We start from the raw sequence: 19,077 nt of genomic DNA on the forward strand, positions 1-19,077 counted from the left end.
TCTTGAAACAAAATGTGGAAGTATTAAGGAAAAGTAGCAGATCTTCCTGAGGAAGAAAGAACACAGGAAAGGAAAGACAGATGCGTTTAATGACAAACACATCTATCCAAAGGAATAATTTCCACCAGCCAGAAGACCAATTAGACACATAAAATAGAATCCAGAGAAGCAGATTAACGAGCCAGTCATTACCAAAGGAGGAGGAAAAAGACAAACCCAGCTAATTCTGTACTGATCGTGACAGATGAGCTCACAGCAAATAATTGGGTGACATTCATCAAATATGAACTAAAGAGAGGCATTAGAGGGCAAAACATGATAATAATCTCTGGGATGTACAGTGTTGGAGAATTTGCTCATAGGAAAAGAAAAAGTTCATCAAAATAAATTAAGTGGGGCTTTCCAAAATTCATTCTCTACCACGGTGCTTGCCAAAACTTTGCTGAAGGCTTGATCATTTTTTGGAACTGTTGTAACTGTGTATGTAAATCATGCAAAGATGAGGTCCTGGCTGGGAAAAGCTTCACACAAATCCTGCCAACAGAATTGTGGGTGGCTTCATATTAACTGGCTCGGAAAGTCCACAGACCACAGAGCTTCTGATTTCTCAAACTTTGTCAAGGTGACCTAGTCCAGGTAGAGCACTGAAAGGGAGTTTGGCTAATGGATAATGAACTTAAACAGTGTCTGAATTCTACCTCTCTGCCTTAAAAAAAGCACTCAAACAAACAATCAAATCCAAACAAACAAACAAAATATAAAACCCTCCAGCTACCAGTTTGCAGTGGTATAAAGCCAAAAAGTCTATGTAAAATCTTTTGAATGTGGCAGACTTGGAGTAGATCCTGTCTTGACAGAGAGAAGGGATTTTGGTATTTTTTATATGCCCCTGGATATTTCTGCCACACTATGTTTATGTGATTAACTTGAAGATTGTCGAACCATTCCCAAAGTTAACTGTCATCACAGCATCTATGAAATATGTAAATATTCATTTATTCATGTGTGCATCTTAAAGATGAGTTAATGGCCATGTCTCAGTCTATCAGAAGAGGTGGATATTAACCCAGGGTTCTTGCTGCATAGTCACTGGACTATGCAGCAAGATATATTCAGTCCTATTTGGGCTCTGCTACAGAAAATGATCTGTTGCTGAAATCATGAGTGTTGTAAAATGAGTTCACGGGGCAGAGTTATATTATTTGAGAATTTGGATCTTCCATTGGAGGTCAGAAATATCACCATGAGAGGATGTTTCAACAATCCCTGTGCTGTTTAGGTAAATGTGACCTAGAAGTGTGGGATCCTTTAGGCAACGCTTATACAACTGATAGAGAGGTACAATTACTGCAAACATAATTTTTTGCCTTTGAGTTGGGCTGAGTGTGAAATCAACTGCATAGTCTGGTCTTTCCTATGACAACTTGATTTTGGTGTGGATGTCTTAGATAGGAAAGGCATCCTTCAGAACTAACACCCATAGTCATTTGGTGAGCCTCACAACTGGAGAGCAGGAGCCTGAAAAGTTACTGTGCCAGCCCATAGTGCATTCTACATACAGTCAGAGTCAAGTGACCCCTGTTCTCTCCCCGTCTGTGCCACTGGCTTGTTTCGAGACTATAGGAAATTGCCCTAGATTTTCATGTCTGTGTTTCTCCTTGACTTTAGGCTGTGTATTGTCTGTGTAGTGTTTGTTTGCTGTGATATGGGTCATTCTTCTGCCTTCTTATGTGGTGTGTAATACAATGTTAGTTGTGTGGTTTTTTTTTTTCTTCTGGGAGCATTAAATGCAGCTATGATAACATTACAAGGGAAAATGGGAAACAAGCAGAAGAAGTCTTAGTGTAGAAGCCTGTCCTATTTCTAAACTTTCATTTCTTTCCAGTTCTTCAAACTGTCAATAGTAAAGCCTTATCTTAAGTTGATTAGATATGAAATTTCATGACCAGTAATACTGTGTCCTTCAAATGACAGCTTCTCTAGGGAAGAAAACCACTATGTAGAGGTGATATCATTGCTGAGAATATAATTGATGCTATAGCAATATTCTATGTAAGATCATTCTGAAATATCACTGTCAAATAAAAGGAAATATATCTAGGAGAGAATCTCAGACCTCTCCATTATTTTTATTGGAAACTTAAGAAGCAACAAATGACATTCTATATAATAGAGAAGTGCTCTGTGTATTGTTTTATCTTAAAATCTGCAAGACTGCCAAACCAGCAGAATATATGAAATTCACCGATGTAAGCCTTCTTGTAGCCAGGCCTGAGATGGTGCCAGAACGAACACCTACAGCAAGAATGGCTAGTGACAGGTTTAAAATCCCATATTTTACAAATTACCAGGGCTAGTTCTCACTGATGTATGACATTTATATGTACCCTTTACAGCTCACTCAGTCCATAAAACCACAGATTTGGATACTGTCAGTTCCTCCTCACATCCTCATGCAGAGACAGTAGCATTTCAGAGAAACCAGGTTTATAATGACAAAGCGCATCTAAGAGCTTAGCTCCAGCTCTCCAAGAGCACATTCATTGCATTTATTGTTTGCATTAAATGGTGCTAGTGCGGATCTCTGTTGTTATGTTGGAAGACAACCATGGCCCCAAGGGACTTTCAGTGCAGACATATAAGGCTGAGAAGCAGCAGAGAAAAGAGGTATTATCTCCTTCTTACAGGAAAGGGACAAAAGCGCAGAGACTTTAAATTAATTGCCTAAGGTAGTTGTGCTGGAACCATGTGATGAAACCAGATCATCTTCCACTCAAGACCTTGAACTTTATACCCATTTTTCCCTTTTTCCTGAGTTGTTAAAATCATGCTGGATTTGAAGCATTGAGAGACAAAATGGAAAGTTCAATAGCACAGCTTAAATAAATAATACTCCAGTCCATCAAGTCTGAGAATTTTTATTTTTATTTTTTTTGAGTTATACAGATGTTTTTAAAGACAGCTGTGCAGGTCATAGAAAAGATACCTGAAAGAAAGGTTGTCAAACCCTCTTAGCGGTGTCAGCGTAGAGTGTCTTGGAAGGGTCATCACTCACTTTCTTTGGTGTTTCCACAGGTGACAGCTGGTGGACGAGCAAATTACTATGTGTCATACAGACGGGAGCCTTTTGCACAGATTAAGTTGCCAAAGTACTCTCTTCCTAAGGTGAGTACACGTTTTATGAACACACACGTGCAGTATCTTGAATAGCACGCTTGCCCAGTTGGTGAAGCACCTCGGTGGGATTCCTCTCTGGGGAGCTCTTTTTGTTCTGCTACTTGAATGATCTATCTTAAATATGGACCTGGGATCTTTACCTCTCTCTGCCTTTGATTAATGAGTGTTTCAGGAAAAGCAGTTTCTTTTTTCCTCTGTAAAGAGCAACATGAATTAACAGGAACCTCAGAAAATAGAGTTCAAACCAACTTCTTCTTGACCAGTCTTCTGTGAACACCTTTCCTCAGTCCTACTCTAGTTTTTATTAACGATTTCACTGTAAGCCTGACCATGACACTGAGGGTCCTGGAGAACGGTTAGGATGCTGAGCACTACTGCAGCCTCCATACAATGAGAGAAGCACAGCATATAGCAGCTCCATTGTCCCAATCTTATGGCTGGATGTTGCCAAGAAGTCATAAAGGTTGAGTGAGCTCCCTGAAAGTTGTGCCTTATCAATGCTCTGGACACACAGAACCTCTGTGTGACGATGCTTAGGAGATGACTGAGATGAGCTGAGATTAACACTGACTGGCAAAACTGGGAGGGAAAAAAGGAAGTTAGTACTTCTCATACATGTATTAGCTTTCTACCAGATCAAATGGTGCAAGCTTCAGAAAGGAGAATATGTCCCAGCAGTTGCACCCAGATTCTGTACTATAGCCATAGCTTGGGATTGTGTAGAACAGAGGGGACCAACCTCTCCCAGTGCCTTGGCTGGATGCAAGTTTGTCAGTAGCTAATGGGCAGCTGAGACTACTGTTGCTCTTTGGAACCTTGGAACTACCATTGTGGGTATTGTCATAGGAGGCTGCTAATCAACATTACTGGACTTCCCCTTACTTACACAAGTGAAATTTTTGGTGAGATAACTGTTAGATAGTTGGCTAGATTTACCTTGTGGGCTGGATGTACCTTTCTGATGCCTGTGGGATACCTGCAGCCTAGCAGATAACAGCACATTTGCTTTAACTTTTACCTGAAAACTTAATAGTTGTAAGAAATTTGCATCTCAAACTCCCAGTGTTGCATCTCAGTTTCTTTCTGTTTGGGTTGATAACAGCTTACTGACACTTCAACATACTGACACATATAGCACAAATGTAGTTTCTTTTGTTTGTCAGTCCATGGTGGTGGTGTGGGATTCAGAATGTCTGACCACACACTAACTTTTGGAAACCCTGCTGCCATTTTTCAGGAGAAACACATTATTTCTGTTCCCACCTTATGGTGGGCCTTGAAAACTGCCCCTCATTAAAAAGACAAGCAGATAGAGAGACTGACAGCCCTGCTTTTTTGACTGATGCTGTTACAGGTTGCTGGTCTGTTATACAACAGATTTGTTGGTAGCCCTGCTTTGGAATTGGTTTCTAGTATAAAATTAGGGATACTTTTGTCATTTAAAAATCAAAAGTACTTTTAAGCTCGGTGTCATGGCAAAGTCTTCTAGCCATGTAAAGGAGGGTTGTTCGTGCTGCCCTTAGTCACTAGAACAATTTTGCTGTACAGTAATAACTATCCTGTCATCTCGAGATTAATGAACTCTGCTGGAGTTTTACATAAGTGAGGCTGGCAATAGGATAATGCAATATTCCACTGCAGCTGGTCAAAACAGATTGAAGTCATTGTATATTTTGCTTTATTTTCATGCTGCTGGAATAGGTTGGGTATGTACTTAATCTTTAAGAAATTAGGGCTGTTGAGCAAGAACATATTTCTTGATTAAGTCTTCCGTCATTGAGGGAAATGGCAAATCTCCCACTGGGACAGAATTAGGCTCTTAGGGTTTTTCTCCCCATCCCATGCTGTTAGGCTATGTTAGGTCTATTAGATATAGCCCCATCTAATTAACCCCAACTTTTCGTCTAGATACCTCACAGAGAAGATTACATTACCTCCTAGGCAGGATGGGGATATTGAGCTGATCTTCCCGCAGATATTCTTCCCAAAAATCAGGTCACTCCGTCCTTTGGGAGACTTCCAGAATTATGGTTTCTTGATGCAGAAAGAGAGCAAGGAATTAATCAAAGCTCCTTGAACCCTGGGGAAATTTTAAATAGATACAAATAGATAAATGGAGTCCTACATAACCACAGTGATTTTGCTTCTAGCTGAACTATTGTCAGTTTGTTCAACAATGGTGGCAAGGATGAAGTGCTTCAGTACTCATCACCACACTGGAAATCATTTCCATGAACCTGCTTTAAAAGAATACTGAGAAAATGCACTGTCAAATCTCTTTGATATTAAAACTAAATGGGGAAACCCTTGCTGGACCTTCATATCTTGGTCAGCAGCAGGAATTCAACAAAGGTTAGTGAGTGGATTATTTGACATATATAGGGGGATGATAGATCTCAGACATACTCTCAGTAGTAAAGTATGTTATTAAAAATCACAACCAGCATTAGCTCAAACTGATCCCTATACCTAAGCTTCAAATAAATGTGAAAGTCCCAGGCTTTTTGAAACTGTCTGTTCACCAGTTGGAAGTACAAGCCTGTTAGTTCAGCATGTGGATGGAAATACTCACTGCTTTTAGCCTGGTGCTACACCATGCTTAGTGACTATGAGGACTCCAGGCTCCAAGGTTGTAGATCTCCATGAGTGACAAAACTGACTTTCAAATTTATAAATCAAAAGTGAAACTGAATGAAATTCCTTGAACCTACCAAAAATGAAGAAAGCAAAACCCCTTCTCCCAGCTGATGATCATTAAAAAAATGAAATGCAGGGAAGTCACAAGGGAGGTAATTTTTTGGCTTGCTCTAACAGAAAATTGTTTAACATACCTATAATTCATGCTCCATCTCCATTCTTTCATAAGTCATGGTAATTACTACATGTCCCAAAGGGCAAAGAAATAGAGATCCTCAGTACCAGGCCTTTTGTCTTCTTTTAACAGGACATGCATATTATCAGCACAGATGAAGATCAGGTGTTTGCAGCTGTTCAAGAGTGGAACCAGAACGACACATACAATCTGTATATCTCAGACACCCGAGGGGTATACTTTACCCTGGCCTTGGAAAATGTGAAAAGCAGTCGAGGGTTGGAGGGGAATATCATCATTGAACTTTATGAGGTATGTAGTAAAGGTCACCCTACAAAGAACAGCAACTTGACACTTAAAGCAAGTGTGAATCTCTTACCAGCCTCCCAGGATCTTCATCTGTTTTAGGATCAGCACAGAAGCATTTACTGGATTTGATGCTGAGCCAGCTCCTGTGTGAATAGGTGTGGTGCATTCTGCTATAGGTGTGACAACTGGTTGCTTTCAAGTCAATGACTAGTTAGTATGTGACATTTCCAAAAGGGAGAACCATTATCCTTCTCATCCTAATGTGGGTGGTTAAAGAAGGATTCAAAATATTATTTTTTCTGAGAGACAGCTTAAGACACCTGCTTGCAGGCAGGGAATGTGGATTCCACCATTGTGAGCACTGAGCAGTTTATGCATGATAAGAAAAGGTTTATAAGTGCCATTTGCCCAGAGATAACAACTGGATAACTTCTATCCTGAATCATCTTCCATTCCCTTTCTTCTGCCAGGCCTTTCAGCCGTGGCCAACAGCAGTCCGTTCAGAACAATTGTTCCAGTTTTTGGTTTCTTCAGAGCATTCTGGTTTTGGCTTGTCATAACTTGTTGAATGGACCATCTGCTGAGATTCAGGGCTCAATGCTTTGCCAGCAGCAAGCAGTACCAGTAGTAATGGTTGCAGGCTGACTTCTAGTGCTACATGGAGAAATGTTTTTGCAGTTACATGTAGAAGTTAGGATTAGACATTCATTTATTTCAGCCAGTATAATGCCCGTTCAACAACCTCAACTTGTTTATAAAAATCCAGGTAATTTAAGGCAATGAGAGAAAACTCACAAACACATGGATTAGTGTGAAGGACAGAGTTTACATTTTGTTTTCACATAATTAAATATGCTTTCCTGCTTTTGAAAAAAATATACTGTTTCTCTGTTGCCATGAACCAGCTAAAATAAACAAGCATCATCTCTCATTCCTGGGCAAACTCTGTATTCCCCAGCTGTATATCATAACCATTTTACTGTTAAATGCTGATAGAGACTTTCACAGGGTCATTGGAAGGGTAGTGTCACTCAGGGAGCTTTAGAGTGGAAGGATTTGCATCCTTGCTGCTGCCAGGAAGTTGCAGATTTGAACCTTTCTGTCTCACTTTCACAGCTATGCACCAGAGACCAGACTCAACACAAAATCTTGTTGGAGACATTTTGACAGGACCATATTCTTCTGGAATGGGTCCTGCCAACAAAAATCAAAACATCTGGATCAACTGGGTTGATTTTGGTATAATTTAGGAGTGGAAGGAAAGTGAAGAAATCAAATTTGCAAAACATTAGTGTTTCAGCATAGTCAGGTTTTCCATCTTTTGGGTAAAATAAAAAAAGATCAACATAAAAAGATCCCACACTGCTGCTGATGTGACTCGCTGTCTCCAATGTTATGGTAATCTGGGGAGGGAGCAGCCACATCCTTAAGCTTACAAAGCTGATGTGTGACATGGTGTATGCTGTATCTTCAAGCCCGTCATCAGCCTGTCTATGAGCACTCAAGAAAACCTAAAAGTGGGCTGTTTCCTAGGAATCTGGTCTATGAACATCCTTGTGTTTTTCTTCTAGAGAGAGAGACTGCACGAGGCCTTTCAGCTCTGCAACCATCATCAAGATATACTTGTAATGCCATTCACAGTCTTCTAGTACCAGACTGAGATGGCTTTATTACTTCTTCAGAGACTTTCAGCTCCTGAAGAATGCTCAGATGGGCTTTACTTTTGGTCTGTTCTTCCGATGTATTTTTTCATCTCTCTCCATTTTTCCTAGGTAGCAGGGATCAAAGGCATATTCCTGGCTAACAGGAAGATAGATGACCAAATCAAGACGTTCATTACCTACAATAAGGGCAGAGATTGGCGTTTGCTGCAGGCACCGGACACCGATCTAAGAGGGGATCCTGTAGTTTGCCACCTGGTGAGCAGCAGACCTTTTACAAAGGACAATTGACTCATTAAAAGATGCTTATTTTAGTCACTGGGTTAACAAAATTTTCCCTGTGTTTTTTTCTCTTTGCCTGATGGATGTTAAATGACTTATGTATATGTTCTCTCTTTCTATAGTTTTCTAGATTTTAAGGGAAAATTATGAGCATTTTCTTGAACTTTCCCATGGAGCTTAAGGTCAGAATAAGGAAGTTCCTGGGAAAAAAAGTGCTCTAGATCAGATTGTTGGTAAAAACAAGTGCAGATATGCTTGCTTGTAATGCAACATTCCTGTTTTTATTTCAGCTACTTTTATGGTGCTTATTCAGAAAATGAACATATGTAACGGTGCTAAGAGCAAGGGATCATTTTCAGAAGGACTGAAGCATCTGCGTGGAGTTGACAGTGGTTCCGCTGATACTTAACTTGTTGCATATTAAAGCTTCTGCCTTTTGTTTGTTTCCTGTCAACAGCCCTTTTGCTCACTGCACTTACATCTGCAACTCTCAGAGAATCCATATTCTTCAGGAAGCATTTCCAGCAAAGAGACAGTTCCTGGGCTGCTGGTGGCAACAGGTAAAGAGCATAAGTGCTGCTCAACTGCCCATCTATGCCTCACTGGTAGCCTGAGAGTATGTAAGATGTTTCCTGTTAGTGTAAAAGCTTTTAGCTCTGTTTTAGCAAGTGCTGAGCTAATTGACATTAACTCCTACTTGCTATGGGCTAAGAGAAGGCACGTGGTCCCTGATTTCAAAAAAGCTAATGCCTGTCAGGTATTTGTTACTCTACAATAACCAATATACGGATCTAAGCCCACATCTGCAGCTGGAATTACTAGCTCCTCTCACTTCACATTACTACAGTCACTGATGTAGGTGTCTACCTGTTTGCTGGAGTTGCCATGAATGAGAATAGGGCTTAGGGCTATGCTTCTGGGAGGTATCAATACATTGCACCTTTTAAGTAGCAAGCACAGAGATGTCACAATGCCTGTCAGGCAAAGCCTGGACTTCAAGAATGCCTATCTTATGCATGGCTCCTACTTTCAATACTGTATTATAGAATCATAGAATCATAGAATAGTTAGGGTTGGAAAGGACCTTAAGGTCATCTAGTTCCAAACCCCCTGCCATGGGCAGGGACACCTCACACTAAACCATGCCACCCAAGGCTCTGTCCAACCAGGCCTTGAGCACTGCCACGGATGGAGCATTCACAAACTCCCTGGGCAACCCGTTCCAGTGCCTCACCACCCTCACAGTAAAGAACTTCTTCCTTATATCCAATCTAAACTTCCCCTGTTTAAGTTTTAACCCATTACCCCTTGTCCTGTCACTATAGTCCCTAGTGAAGAGTCCCTCCCCAGCATCCTTGTAGGCCCCTTTCAGACACTGGAAAGCTGCTATGAGGTCTCTGCTCCGTGTTCTCTTCTCCAGGCTGAACAGCCCCAACTTTCTCAGCTGATCTTCGTATGGGAGGTGCTCCAGTCTCCTGATCATCCTCGTGGCCCTCCTCTGGACTTGTTCCAACAGTTCCATGTCCTTTTTATGTTGAGGACACCAGAACTGCACACAGTATTCCAAGTGAGGTCTCATGAGAGCAGAATAAATGGGCAGGATCACCTCCTTCGACCTGCCGGTCACGCTCCTTTTGATGCAGCCCAGGATACGGTTGGCTTTCTGGCCTGCAAGCGCACAGTGCTGGCTCATGTTCATTTTCTCATCGACCAACACCCCCAAGTCCTTCTCTGCAGGGCTGCTCTGAATCTCTTCTCTGCCCAACCTGTAGCTGTGCCTGGGATTGCTCCAACCCAGGTGTAGGACCTTGCACTTGGCATGGTTAAACTTCATGAGGTTGGCATCAGCCCACCTCACAAGCGTGTCAAGGTCCCTCTGGATGGCATTCCTTCCCTCCAGCGTATCAACCGAACCACACAGCTTGGTGCCATTGGCAAACTTGCTGAGGGCGCACTCAATCCCACTGTCCATGTCAGCGATGAAGATGTTAAACAAGAGCGGTCCCAACACCGATCCCTGAGGGACACCACTCGTTACTGGTCTCCAGCTGGAAATGGAGCCGTTGACCACAACATTTTGTGTGTGGCCCTCCAGCCAGTTCTTTATCCACTGAGTGGTCCATTCATCAAATTGATGTCTCTCCAATTTAGACATAAGGATGTCGTGTGGGACAGTATTGAACGCTTTACACAAATCCAGGTAGATGACTTCAACTGCTCTACCGCTGTCCATCAGTTCTGTAGCCCCATCATAGAAGGTCACCAAATTGGTCAGGCAGGATTTCCCCTTAGTGAAGGGGAAGCACCTCATTGTTTTTCATGTGCCTTAGCATGCCTTTCAGGAGGATCTTCAAGATTTTGCCAGGCACAGAGGTGAGACTGACTGGTCTGTAATTCCCTGGGTTCATCCATTTTCCCGTTCTTGAAAATGGGGGTTATATTTCCCTTTTTCCAGTCATCGTGAACTTCACCTGACTGCCATGATTTTTCAAATATGATGGCCAGTGGCTTAGCAACTTAATTCACCAGCTCCTTCAGGACCTGGGGATGGATTTCGTCAGGTCCCATGGACTTGTGCACATTCAGATTCTTAAAACCTTTTTATTTTATGGCTTCAAGGCTAGCAGCACTTCATCAGCACTTCATCAGGTCATTGTTACTGTGGGTTGTTCTGCAAAACATGCGATGTTTTAATGGCAACCTGCTACAATGCTTCATGGTGGTACTGGCTGACCCACTGTAATTAATCTGACAACCATCACAGGCCCTGTGTGCACACAGCATGCAGCCTAATCAGGATGGATGGGGCTACCAGCTATACTCAGAACTCCCACAGGTCTGTGGGAGCTGCTGGCCTAACAAAGTGCTTTTTGAATGGCTGGTGCTATTGAAATCTGGCCTCTCAAGCATGCAGGCTGTCCTGCTTTTTCACAGAGAGGCTGCTACATTTGTTTAGATATGTTCAAATAGCTTAACCATTCTTTCTGAGGCTCATTTTGTTTCCTTTGTGCTGTTCACCGTAGCAGTGGCCTGCAAGCATATCATGTTAGTGTATTGCCTATATGAACATACACTGTTTCTTCCAACTATTTCCATTCTTATGTCCTTCTGTGCTTCTTTGTGTTTGCCAGACTGAGCCAGAACATGAGACAGGTTCCCTTCATGACATTTATATCTCAACAAGGGAAACACCATGTGATTTCCAGTTCACTGATCCAGCCCAAATGAATTGAGATAACTTGGTTTAAACCTTGAGATCTTCCTGTGCATAGCCAAGTGGAGTCATTGCTCCTGGCAGGTCATGCACTGTAGATGGATGATTAAGAGCAAGCTGTATTTGTGGTGCTGAGATTGCAGAGGCTTTTTTTATTTAACCTTTTAGGAAGCAAATAGAGACAGCAGGACAGTGAGATTCTAGTCGTTGATCTAAATTGTTACTAAATGAGGTTCTTTTCAAGCTGCCAGTGCATGGGATGAATGGTTTCCCAGTCTAACAATTAACCTTTAAAAGGCAGAATATAATTTCTGCCTTACCTCCTTGTACGATAAAAAGCCTAACCTGTTGGGAATATACACATCTGTTTCCACTAACCAGTTTCACAGCACCAGGAGCATCTCACCATGTTGGCAAATGTGTTCCAGAATAGGCATTGCAATTTATGCTCGTGGGCACTGTCTACTCAAACAATCTGTGTCATACTCTGATTTAAAGTTGTACATTTCCAGCAATGATTGGGAACTCGGACTCTTGATATGTTAGATTCTTTCAAAGGGAAGAATTATGTTTTAGTATCAGTATCTAATTGAACAGCTGCTGAACACCCTTGACTTGTTTGGGAGTTAGTAATATTTTCTGGAGTTTGAATCTGTGTAGCCAAAGAAACTAGATGGAGAGAATGAGGAAAATAATGGAACAGGTTTGCACAGAAAAAACAGACAGAAAGAAGTGATAGCAACATAATCTCAACTTTTTGCTTTCTTTCCTTGCCATAACCTGGATATCCCTGTTTAGAAAGTTGATTTTCCAGTTTTGATATTTAAAATAAGATGTTTCAAAACTTCCACTTCTGCCTTTAAGTCAGTTTTTAATTCCTGAGGACTTACACTTGTGATAAGACACTGGTCTAAACAGATCTTTGGACTGACACAGTAAATTTATCTTTGTGAACGTGGGTATTGCTATAGGTTTATGGTTGCCTGTGGCAGATTTTCCTTGCACATTCATCTAAAGCAGTTGGTCACTCTTGCTGGTGTAAGGGAATAAGAGGAGGTAGATGTACAGTGTGACATTTCCTACATCCTGAGCATCTATGAAAAAACCTTACTTGAATTGCAGTGCCTCCCTGAACAAGAAATTATATTTTCTGAAACAGTGTTGTGATGTCAGTGTGGCTAGTTGGGTTTCATGATGGTGACAGGAGAGCGTCAACCCACGTCTGAGTTTTAATTTCTCATTTTCCAGCATTAAATGTAAAAAAAATTTAGCATTTCTTTAGTGTGCTGTTATGCTCTTGTTGATGCTACATATTTATAAGAATGCCACATCTCTCTTTGTTATTTTTGAAGAAAAAATACTAGTTCTCCCTTACTTCCGTGGAAATTACACCTGCTTTTAAAACAGTCTCATTCAAAAGGTGCAAGAGTGGATCATTGAGTAAAGAACTTCTAGGCTCTGAATAAAAAAAGTCATGGGTTTGCCCACAATATGGTGGCTGTGGGCCATTATTGGGAATATTTCTGACAGAGTATCTTTCAGTGTTACATTTGCCTGCTTCCTATAGGACAGATGTTCATACCACCAGAATCCCACCTATCACTGACTGAACTTACTGTTGACACACCATCAGAAAAAAAACAGTTCCTGGGTGACTGTGGTAGCTTCTCCCTGAACCACAGAGTGCTTTGGGAAATGGGGAGGTGAGAACAAAATAGAGCAGATCTGCACTGTTCAATGAGCTGGGTGCTTCTGGCAATCCTAACTCTGGAAGCAGAAGCAAGGTGCTGATGTCAGGGGAGTGTGAGAAAGAAGCTACTAAGGTCTTTTCATTGCTTGTTCAAGTTTTTCAGATATTGGGCTTCTCTCTCTTGAAGCTATTGGTGGATGCTCAGAGGTTTCAGAGGGTTGGGGATTTAGTTCAAGGCCATTATTTAATCTGTATTAAGGTTTATTACTGTAAGATTTGAGGTTCTCTATGCTCAGATAAAGTATGCTGAAAAAAAAACCTGTTTCAAGCTACAAGGTAGTATCTCCAAATGGTGTTCTGCTGTCATTGCTAGACCGCTCTCCATCATCTTTACCAAGTCTTGGGAAATGGGAGAGGTGCCTGAGGACTGGAGGAAAGCAAATGTCACTCCTGTCTTCAAAAAGGGCAAGAAGGAGGACCCGGGTAACTATAGACCGGTTAGCCTCACCTCCATTCCTGGGAAAGTGATGGAACACCTTATCCTTGGTGCCATCTTAAGGCATATCAAGGATAAGAGGGTTATGAGGGGCAGTCAACATGGCTTCACCAAGGGGAAGTCATGCTTGACCAATCTCGTAGCCTTTTATGAGGAAATAACACGGTGGATGGATGATAGCAGAGCGGTGGATGTGGTCTACCTTGACTTCAGCAAAGCGTTTGACACGGTCTCCCACAGCATCCTTGTGGCTAAATTGAGGAAGTGTGGTCTGGATGATCGGGTAGTGAGGTGGACTGTGAACTGGCTGAAGGAGAGAAGCCAGAGAGTTGTAGTCTATGGGGCGGAGTCTAGTTGGAGGCCTGTATCTAGTGGAGTGCCTCAAGGGTCGGTACTGGGACCAGTATTATTTAATATATTCATCAATGATTTAGATGAGGGAATTGAGTGTACTATCAGCAAGTTTGCTGATGACACTAAGCTGGGAGGAGTGGCCGACACGCCAGAAGGCTGTGCTGCCATCCAGAGAGACCTGGACAGGCTGGAGGGTTGGGCGGGGAATAACTTGATGAAATATAACAAGGGAAAGTGTAGAGTCCTGCATCTGGGCAGGAACAACCCCAGGTTCCAGTATAGATTGGGGAACGACCTGTTAGAGAGCAGTGTAGGGGAGAGGGACCTGGGGGTCCTGGTGGACGACAGGGTGACCATGAGCCGACACTGTGCCCTTGTGGCCAAGAAGGCCAATGGCATCCTGGGGTGTATTAGAAGGGGGGTGGTTAGTAGGTCGAGAGAGGTTCTCCTTCCCCTCTACTCAGCCCTGGTGAGACCTCATCTGGAATATTGTGTCCAGTTCTGGGCCCCTCAGTTTAAGAAGGACAGGGACCTGCTGGAGAGAGTCCAGCGCAGGGCAACTAAGATGATTAAGGGAGTGGAGCATCTCCCTTATGAGGAAAGACTGAGGGAGCTGGGTCTCTATAGTTTGGAGGAGATTGAGGGGGGACCTTGTTAGTGTATATAAATATATAAAGGGGGAGTGTCACGAGGACGGAGCCAGGCTCTTCTCAGTGGCAAACAGTGACAGGACAAGGGGAAATGGGTACAAATTGGAACACAAGAGGTTCCACTTAAACCTGAGAAGAAACTTCTTCTCAGTGAGGGTGACGGAACACTGGAACAGGCTGCCCAGGGAGGTTGTGGCATCTCCTTCTTTGGAGACATTCAAAACCTGCCTGGACACGTTCCTGTGTAACCTTATCTAGGTGTTCCTGCTCCAGCAGGGGGATTGGACTAGATGATCTTTTGAGGTCCCTTCCAATCTCTAACATACTGTGATACTGTGATATACATGGTTATCGTTGTTTGAGCTTTTCTTTGCATTGCTTTAATGTGTGGCATATCCATTCCTTAATATATAATGAATGCAGAGTAATTCATCATATAAGGCTACCAGCAGAACAGTTTCCATCTTGATGGAAATTACAAGATTAAAATTAAGAACTGTACCAAATAACCAGTAAATTTAAATTCACAATTCAGGACAACTAGGTCCCTGAGAACAATCAGCATTGTCTGGAATGATCTTCAGTCTGGTCTCTCCCTCTCTGCTGCAAAGTCATTTGACCCACCTTAATTCTCTGAACCATTTCTGCTGCCACGTGAGGTTCATACTTAGAAATATTTCCTTCAAGCGGAACCTCTATTTCATTACATCACAATTTTCAAACAGCATAGCTCTTGTGAATGAGTGTTGTCACCTGACCAGGGTAGGTTTTTTAGATGAAAATAGAATCAAGAGCAGCAAAAAAAGCATTGGTCAGGACAAGTAATTTTGGTTTCTTGGACAAATGCAGTTCTGTGTTCATCTGTGCAAGAATGTCTGACACTTGGTTTTGCTGCAGGCAATATTGGCTCTGAACTTTCCTACACTGATGTTGGCGTGTTCATTTCTTCTGATGGTGGAAATTCCTGGAGACAGGTATGTTTTGCACAGCGAAGGAAAGTATGGAGTCCTCTTCTGATTCTTCCCTGTAGAGTGGAACACTCATGCAGCACCTGATTTGTTTGCAGATCTTCGAGGAGGAATACAACGTTTGGTTTCTGGACTGGGGAGGGGCACTAGTGGCCTTGAAACACACATCGGTGCCCATCCAGCACATGTGGTAAGGAAACCTATTATTTGAGGTGTTTTCCTGGTGGGGATAGGCTGACAGTTGTGGTAACATCTATTGCATCACCTCATCAACATCTGCTACTGTCCATAAAATGAGTAAATGAGATAATTCTATCCTGCATTTCACCATCATTTTTGTTTTCTCCATTAATATGATAATTATTGTACCATTTTATAAATGTAATAGCTATATACATAATCACACAGATATATTAATTACTCTTTGCACTAGTAATGTATTGTGAGACTTCAGATGGGCTTTCTTTCACACAGACACATATATACTAAGAAATCATCCTTTGTATTTTTGAGAGGATGCGTCCCTCAGTTCTGCCTTTTGTTTATTATTAAGCTGGTTAGAAACTTAAAGGGAGGGAGAGGAGAGCAAAGCAGGTGTTGATAGGACAGCAGAGATATGACAGTAGAGATATGTTGCTAACACTGCTCTCTCCTATAGGTTTTCATTATCAATTTCCAGAGATACAGTGATAGCAACTGAATAGATTTGAAGGTGGAATAGGGCAAAGTGATTTCTCAGCTGAAGATACCACTTTTCTATAAGTAGGTTATAACAGTCTAAGCACTAGAGATACTGCCCAAAATTATCCTCTCTTTTGTCTTTGCCCCTCTCACTCCTGGCACCAGGTAAGCATTAGAGAGAGGCCTTCTGAAATTTGGAACTAACCTTGTTTACAGAAAATGTGTGTATTAGCATTGTCTTCAGTCTCTGGTCTTGAGTGAAAGAAAGACATGGCTAATGGACTCACCTACCCAGCTTCTAATGTTGCTTAGAAGTGAATTAGTTAGAAATAACCTTCAGAGACAAGATTTGTGTTCCTGTCTGCAACACTGAGTCCTCTCACGGTTTGATGGTGCTAAGCACATGTCTATCTCATGCTTTTCATGCAGAACAGGAAAAGTGGCTTGCAGTCAAATAGAAAAAGAAAGCAATAGTGTTTGGCAGCAATGATGAGGTGTTAAGGTCTCCTCTACCTGAGTCATTATGGTACAAAATCCTTCAGTTAAATTACAGTCATTCAGAAGCTGAAGATTTTAAGACAGGCTGTCTTTACTGACCACAAACTGATGTGCCTTAAGAGATGTGCCTTAAGAACATTAATGGCTACTTTCTCAATACGAAAAGTTTCTGGACTTTATATTCCTGACCTGACAGATAACTCTTGGGTGGCTGCAGCATAGATTTCAATTAAAGTTTAAATGTGTTGCATTTAAGCACATTTCATGACCACCTGAGCTAAAGAAATGCTTTAGTTTTGGTGCGTTAGTAGATTATTAACACAGGATATATTGGCTCATATTCCTAAAGCTTTGCCATTTTTCTAGGATAGGGGAACCAAGCGTTCTTTAAGAGATTTGTGCCTCTGTGCACTTACAAGCAAATTGTAACTTAGTACGTACTGAGTCAGGGCCAGGAGTTAGCCTAGGCCAGCATCCCCTTGCCAACAGCTTTCATAAGTGGACATATAAAGGAGAGCAGTAACAGGACAGACACATAATGATGCTTCCAGCAAACTCCAGCTGTCTGTGGTTAGAGCATGTTGTGTGACTAGAACTGTTTGCCCCTGGTAGGGGGGGACAGTGATCGTGACTATATCAGATGTGCCACAGGACCATGTTTAGACCAAGCCAGTGTGAGCCAAAGCAGAAGAGTGTGTTAGGCAAGGGTAGGTGTCACCAGCAGTAGGTACATTGGGCTGTGGCAAGTTGAGCTCTGAAAGAGTTAAAGGTGAGCCACTTACTGAAAGAGCTGTATTAACTGTTTATTACTATATTATTCAACCCAGCTGTAACTGTTTTGATTGTGTCTTACCTTGTGAAGGCTCTTTGGACATAAAAAGCATGTTAGATGCAAGTGCCTGTACTGGGGAAAGATTTGGTCAGAGGCTGGCTTTCAACAGGAGCTAAGAACCCAGTTCACCTTAGTTTGCCTTGCAGAGGTTCCTTTCAGGTGTCCTGCCTTGCCACTAAATCTCATGAAATGGCATGTGCAGTACTATGAGTGCCCCACCCACTCTATTAAATGAGTAGTGATTTAGAGCTGCTGTTAACAAGCTCCAATAGGTTTCCTCCAAAATTGTACCCTTAGGGACTTTGGAATTTGCTTCATATCGCCTCAGTAAGCACCTGTTTCATGGGCAGGAGTGGAATAGATTAAAAGGTACATGTATATCCATCAGTTCTCAGGCTGAGACATTGTACAATAAGTTTCATCCTGGAGAAAAGAGGGCTGGGTAATTGAAAAGCCAAGAGAACTTTAGTTACACTAATGAAGCATGCTGTTCCCCAGAAATTGAAATGTTATTTAGATAGATAAGCATGCAGGAAGAACAGCATACAAATGCACAGGTGTGTGGGAAGATACATGCATTTAAATAAGTAGATTTAGGGCAGATAAGCTTTTTGTATGCTGTCGTACTCCCAGCTTTCTGTCTTCAGTCTATAGTCAGCTTCGTATTCTGGCAGATGTGCGCTGTAAGTCGGATGAAGGTGTTTTTCTAGGAGCTGTGAGAGGCAGATGCTTAGCGAATAGTAATTGCAAGCCTTGGTTTTCTACACCAGAGGTCTGAGGCTGGTGTAAACCATTGTAATAGATATTATACTGGCCTCCTGGTCCTTTGGTGGCATTAGGTGTCCCTGATGAGACTTACTTGGGGTGGAAGGACTCCATTTCCAGCAAGACCCTCTCAGACAAATCCAGGTGCTCAGATGCATGTGTGTGAACACTTTTCTTGCCTGGAAAATAAGGCAAGCTTCTTTTCTATTTTCACTTTAAAATGAGCAGTGTTTCCTGCTGTTTAAATATGAAGTCTGTGCTATGACTGTCTGTTGGTAATGTCCATAGGTAGCAATCTGTGAACTTTCACAGCTGGGGTACCACGCAGAATTACAGAGCACTCTGTAATGGCCCTGCTGGGAGAAGATCAAATAATTTTATAGCTAATCAACCTTTGTGCTTCTCTGTTCATTATTTGCTGATATAATTTGGAGCTGAAATCCTGTGCAGAAATTGTGCAGGAATGGTTATGCAAACAGTCTGGGGGCAGAGAGAAATGCAGTTGCTTTCAGAACTGTTGATGGGCATCCAGCCTGCAGGTTGCCTGTCTTTCCTGCTGCAGTAACAGCTGGGTGTGCACACCCTCCTCTGGCTGTTTCCTGCACAGCTGTGGCAAAGGCTAGCGTGGTGACCTGAAGGCTGGTGGCAAACTGAGGTCCATGGGACAGCAGAATAGGAGCAGCAACCA

General features: G+C 42.2%; 1 protein-coding gene across 1 annotated transcript in view; it reads left to right on the forward strand.

Annotated features, from left to right (window-relative positions):
* The window catches only part of SORCS3 (sortilin related VPS10 domain containing receptor 3), a 302,919-nt gene that overhangs the window by 224,991 nt on the left and 58,851 nt on the right, over window positions 1-19,077 (forward strand). The window contains exons 8-13 of the mRNA XM_061372631.1: window positions 3,076-3,165; window positions 6,122-6,301; window positions 8,071-8,217; window positions 8,699-8,801; window positions 15,543-15,619; window positions 15,712-15,803. Coding sequence (XP_061228615.1) covers window positions 3,076-3,165; window positions 6,122-6,301; window positions 8,071-8,217; window positions 8,699-8,801; window positions 15,543-15,619; window positions 15,712-15,803 — 689 coding nt within the window. The remainder of the gene's footprint in view (window positions 1-3,075; window positions 3,166-6,121; window positions 6,302-8,070; window positions 8,218-8,698; window positions 8,802-15,542; window positions 15,620-15,711; window positions 15,804-19,077) is intronic.

This window comes from Neopsephotus bourkii, unplaced genomic scaffold (genome assembly GCF_033783945.1).
Source record: "Neopsephotus bourkii isolate Nb327-2 ecotype Australia unplaced genomic scaffold, CSIRO-AGI_Nbou_v1 NB_1615, whole genome shotgun sequence".
Classification (NCBI taxonomy): domain Eukaryota; kingdom Metazoa; phylum Chordata; class Aves; order Psittaciformes; family Psittacidae; genus Neopsephotus; species Neopsephotus bourkii.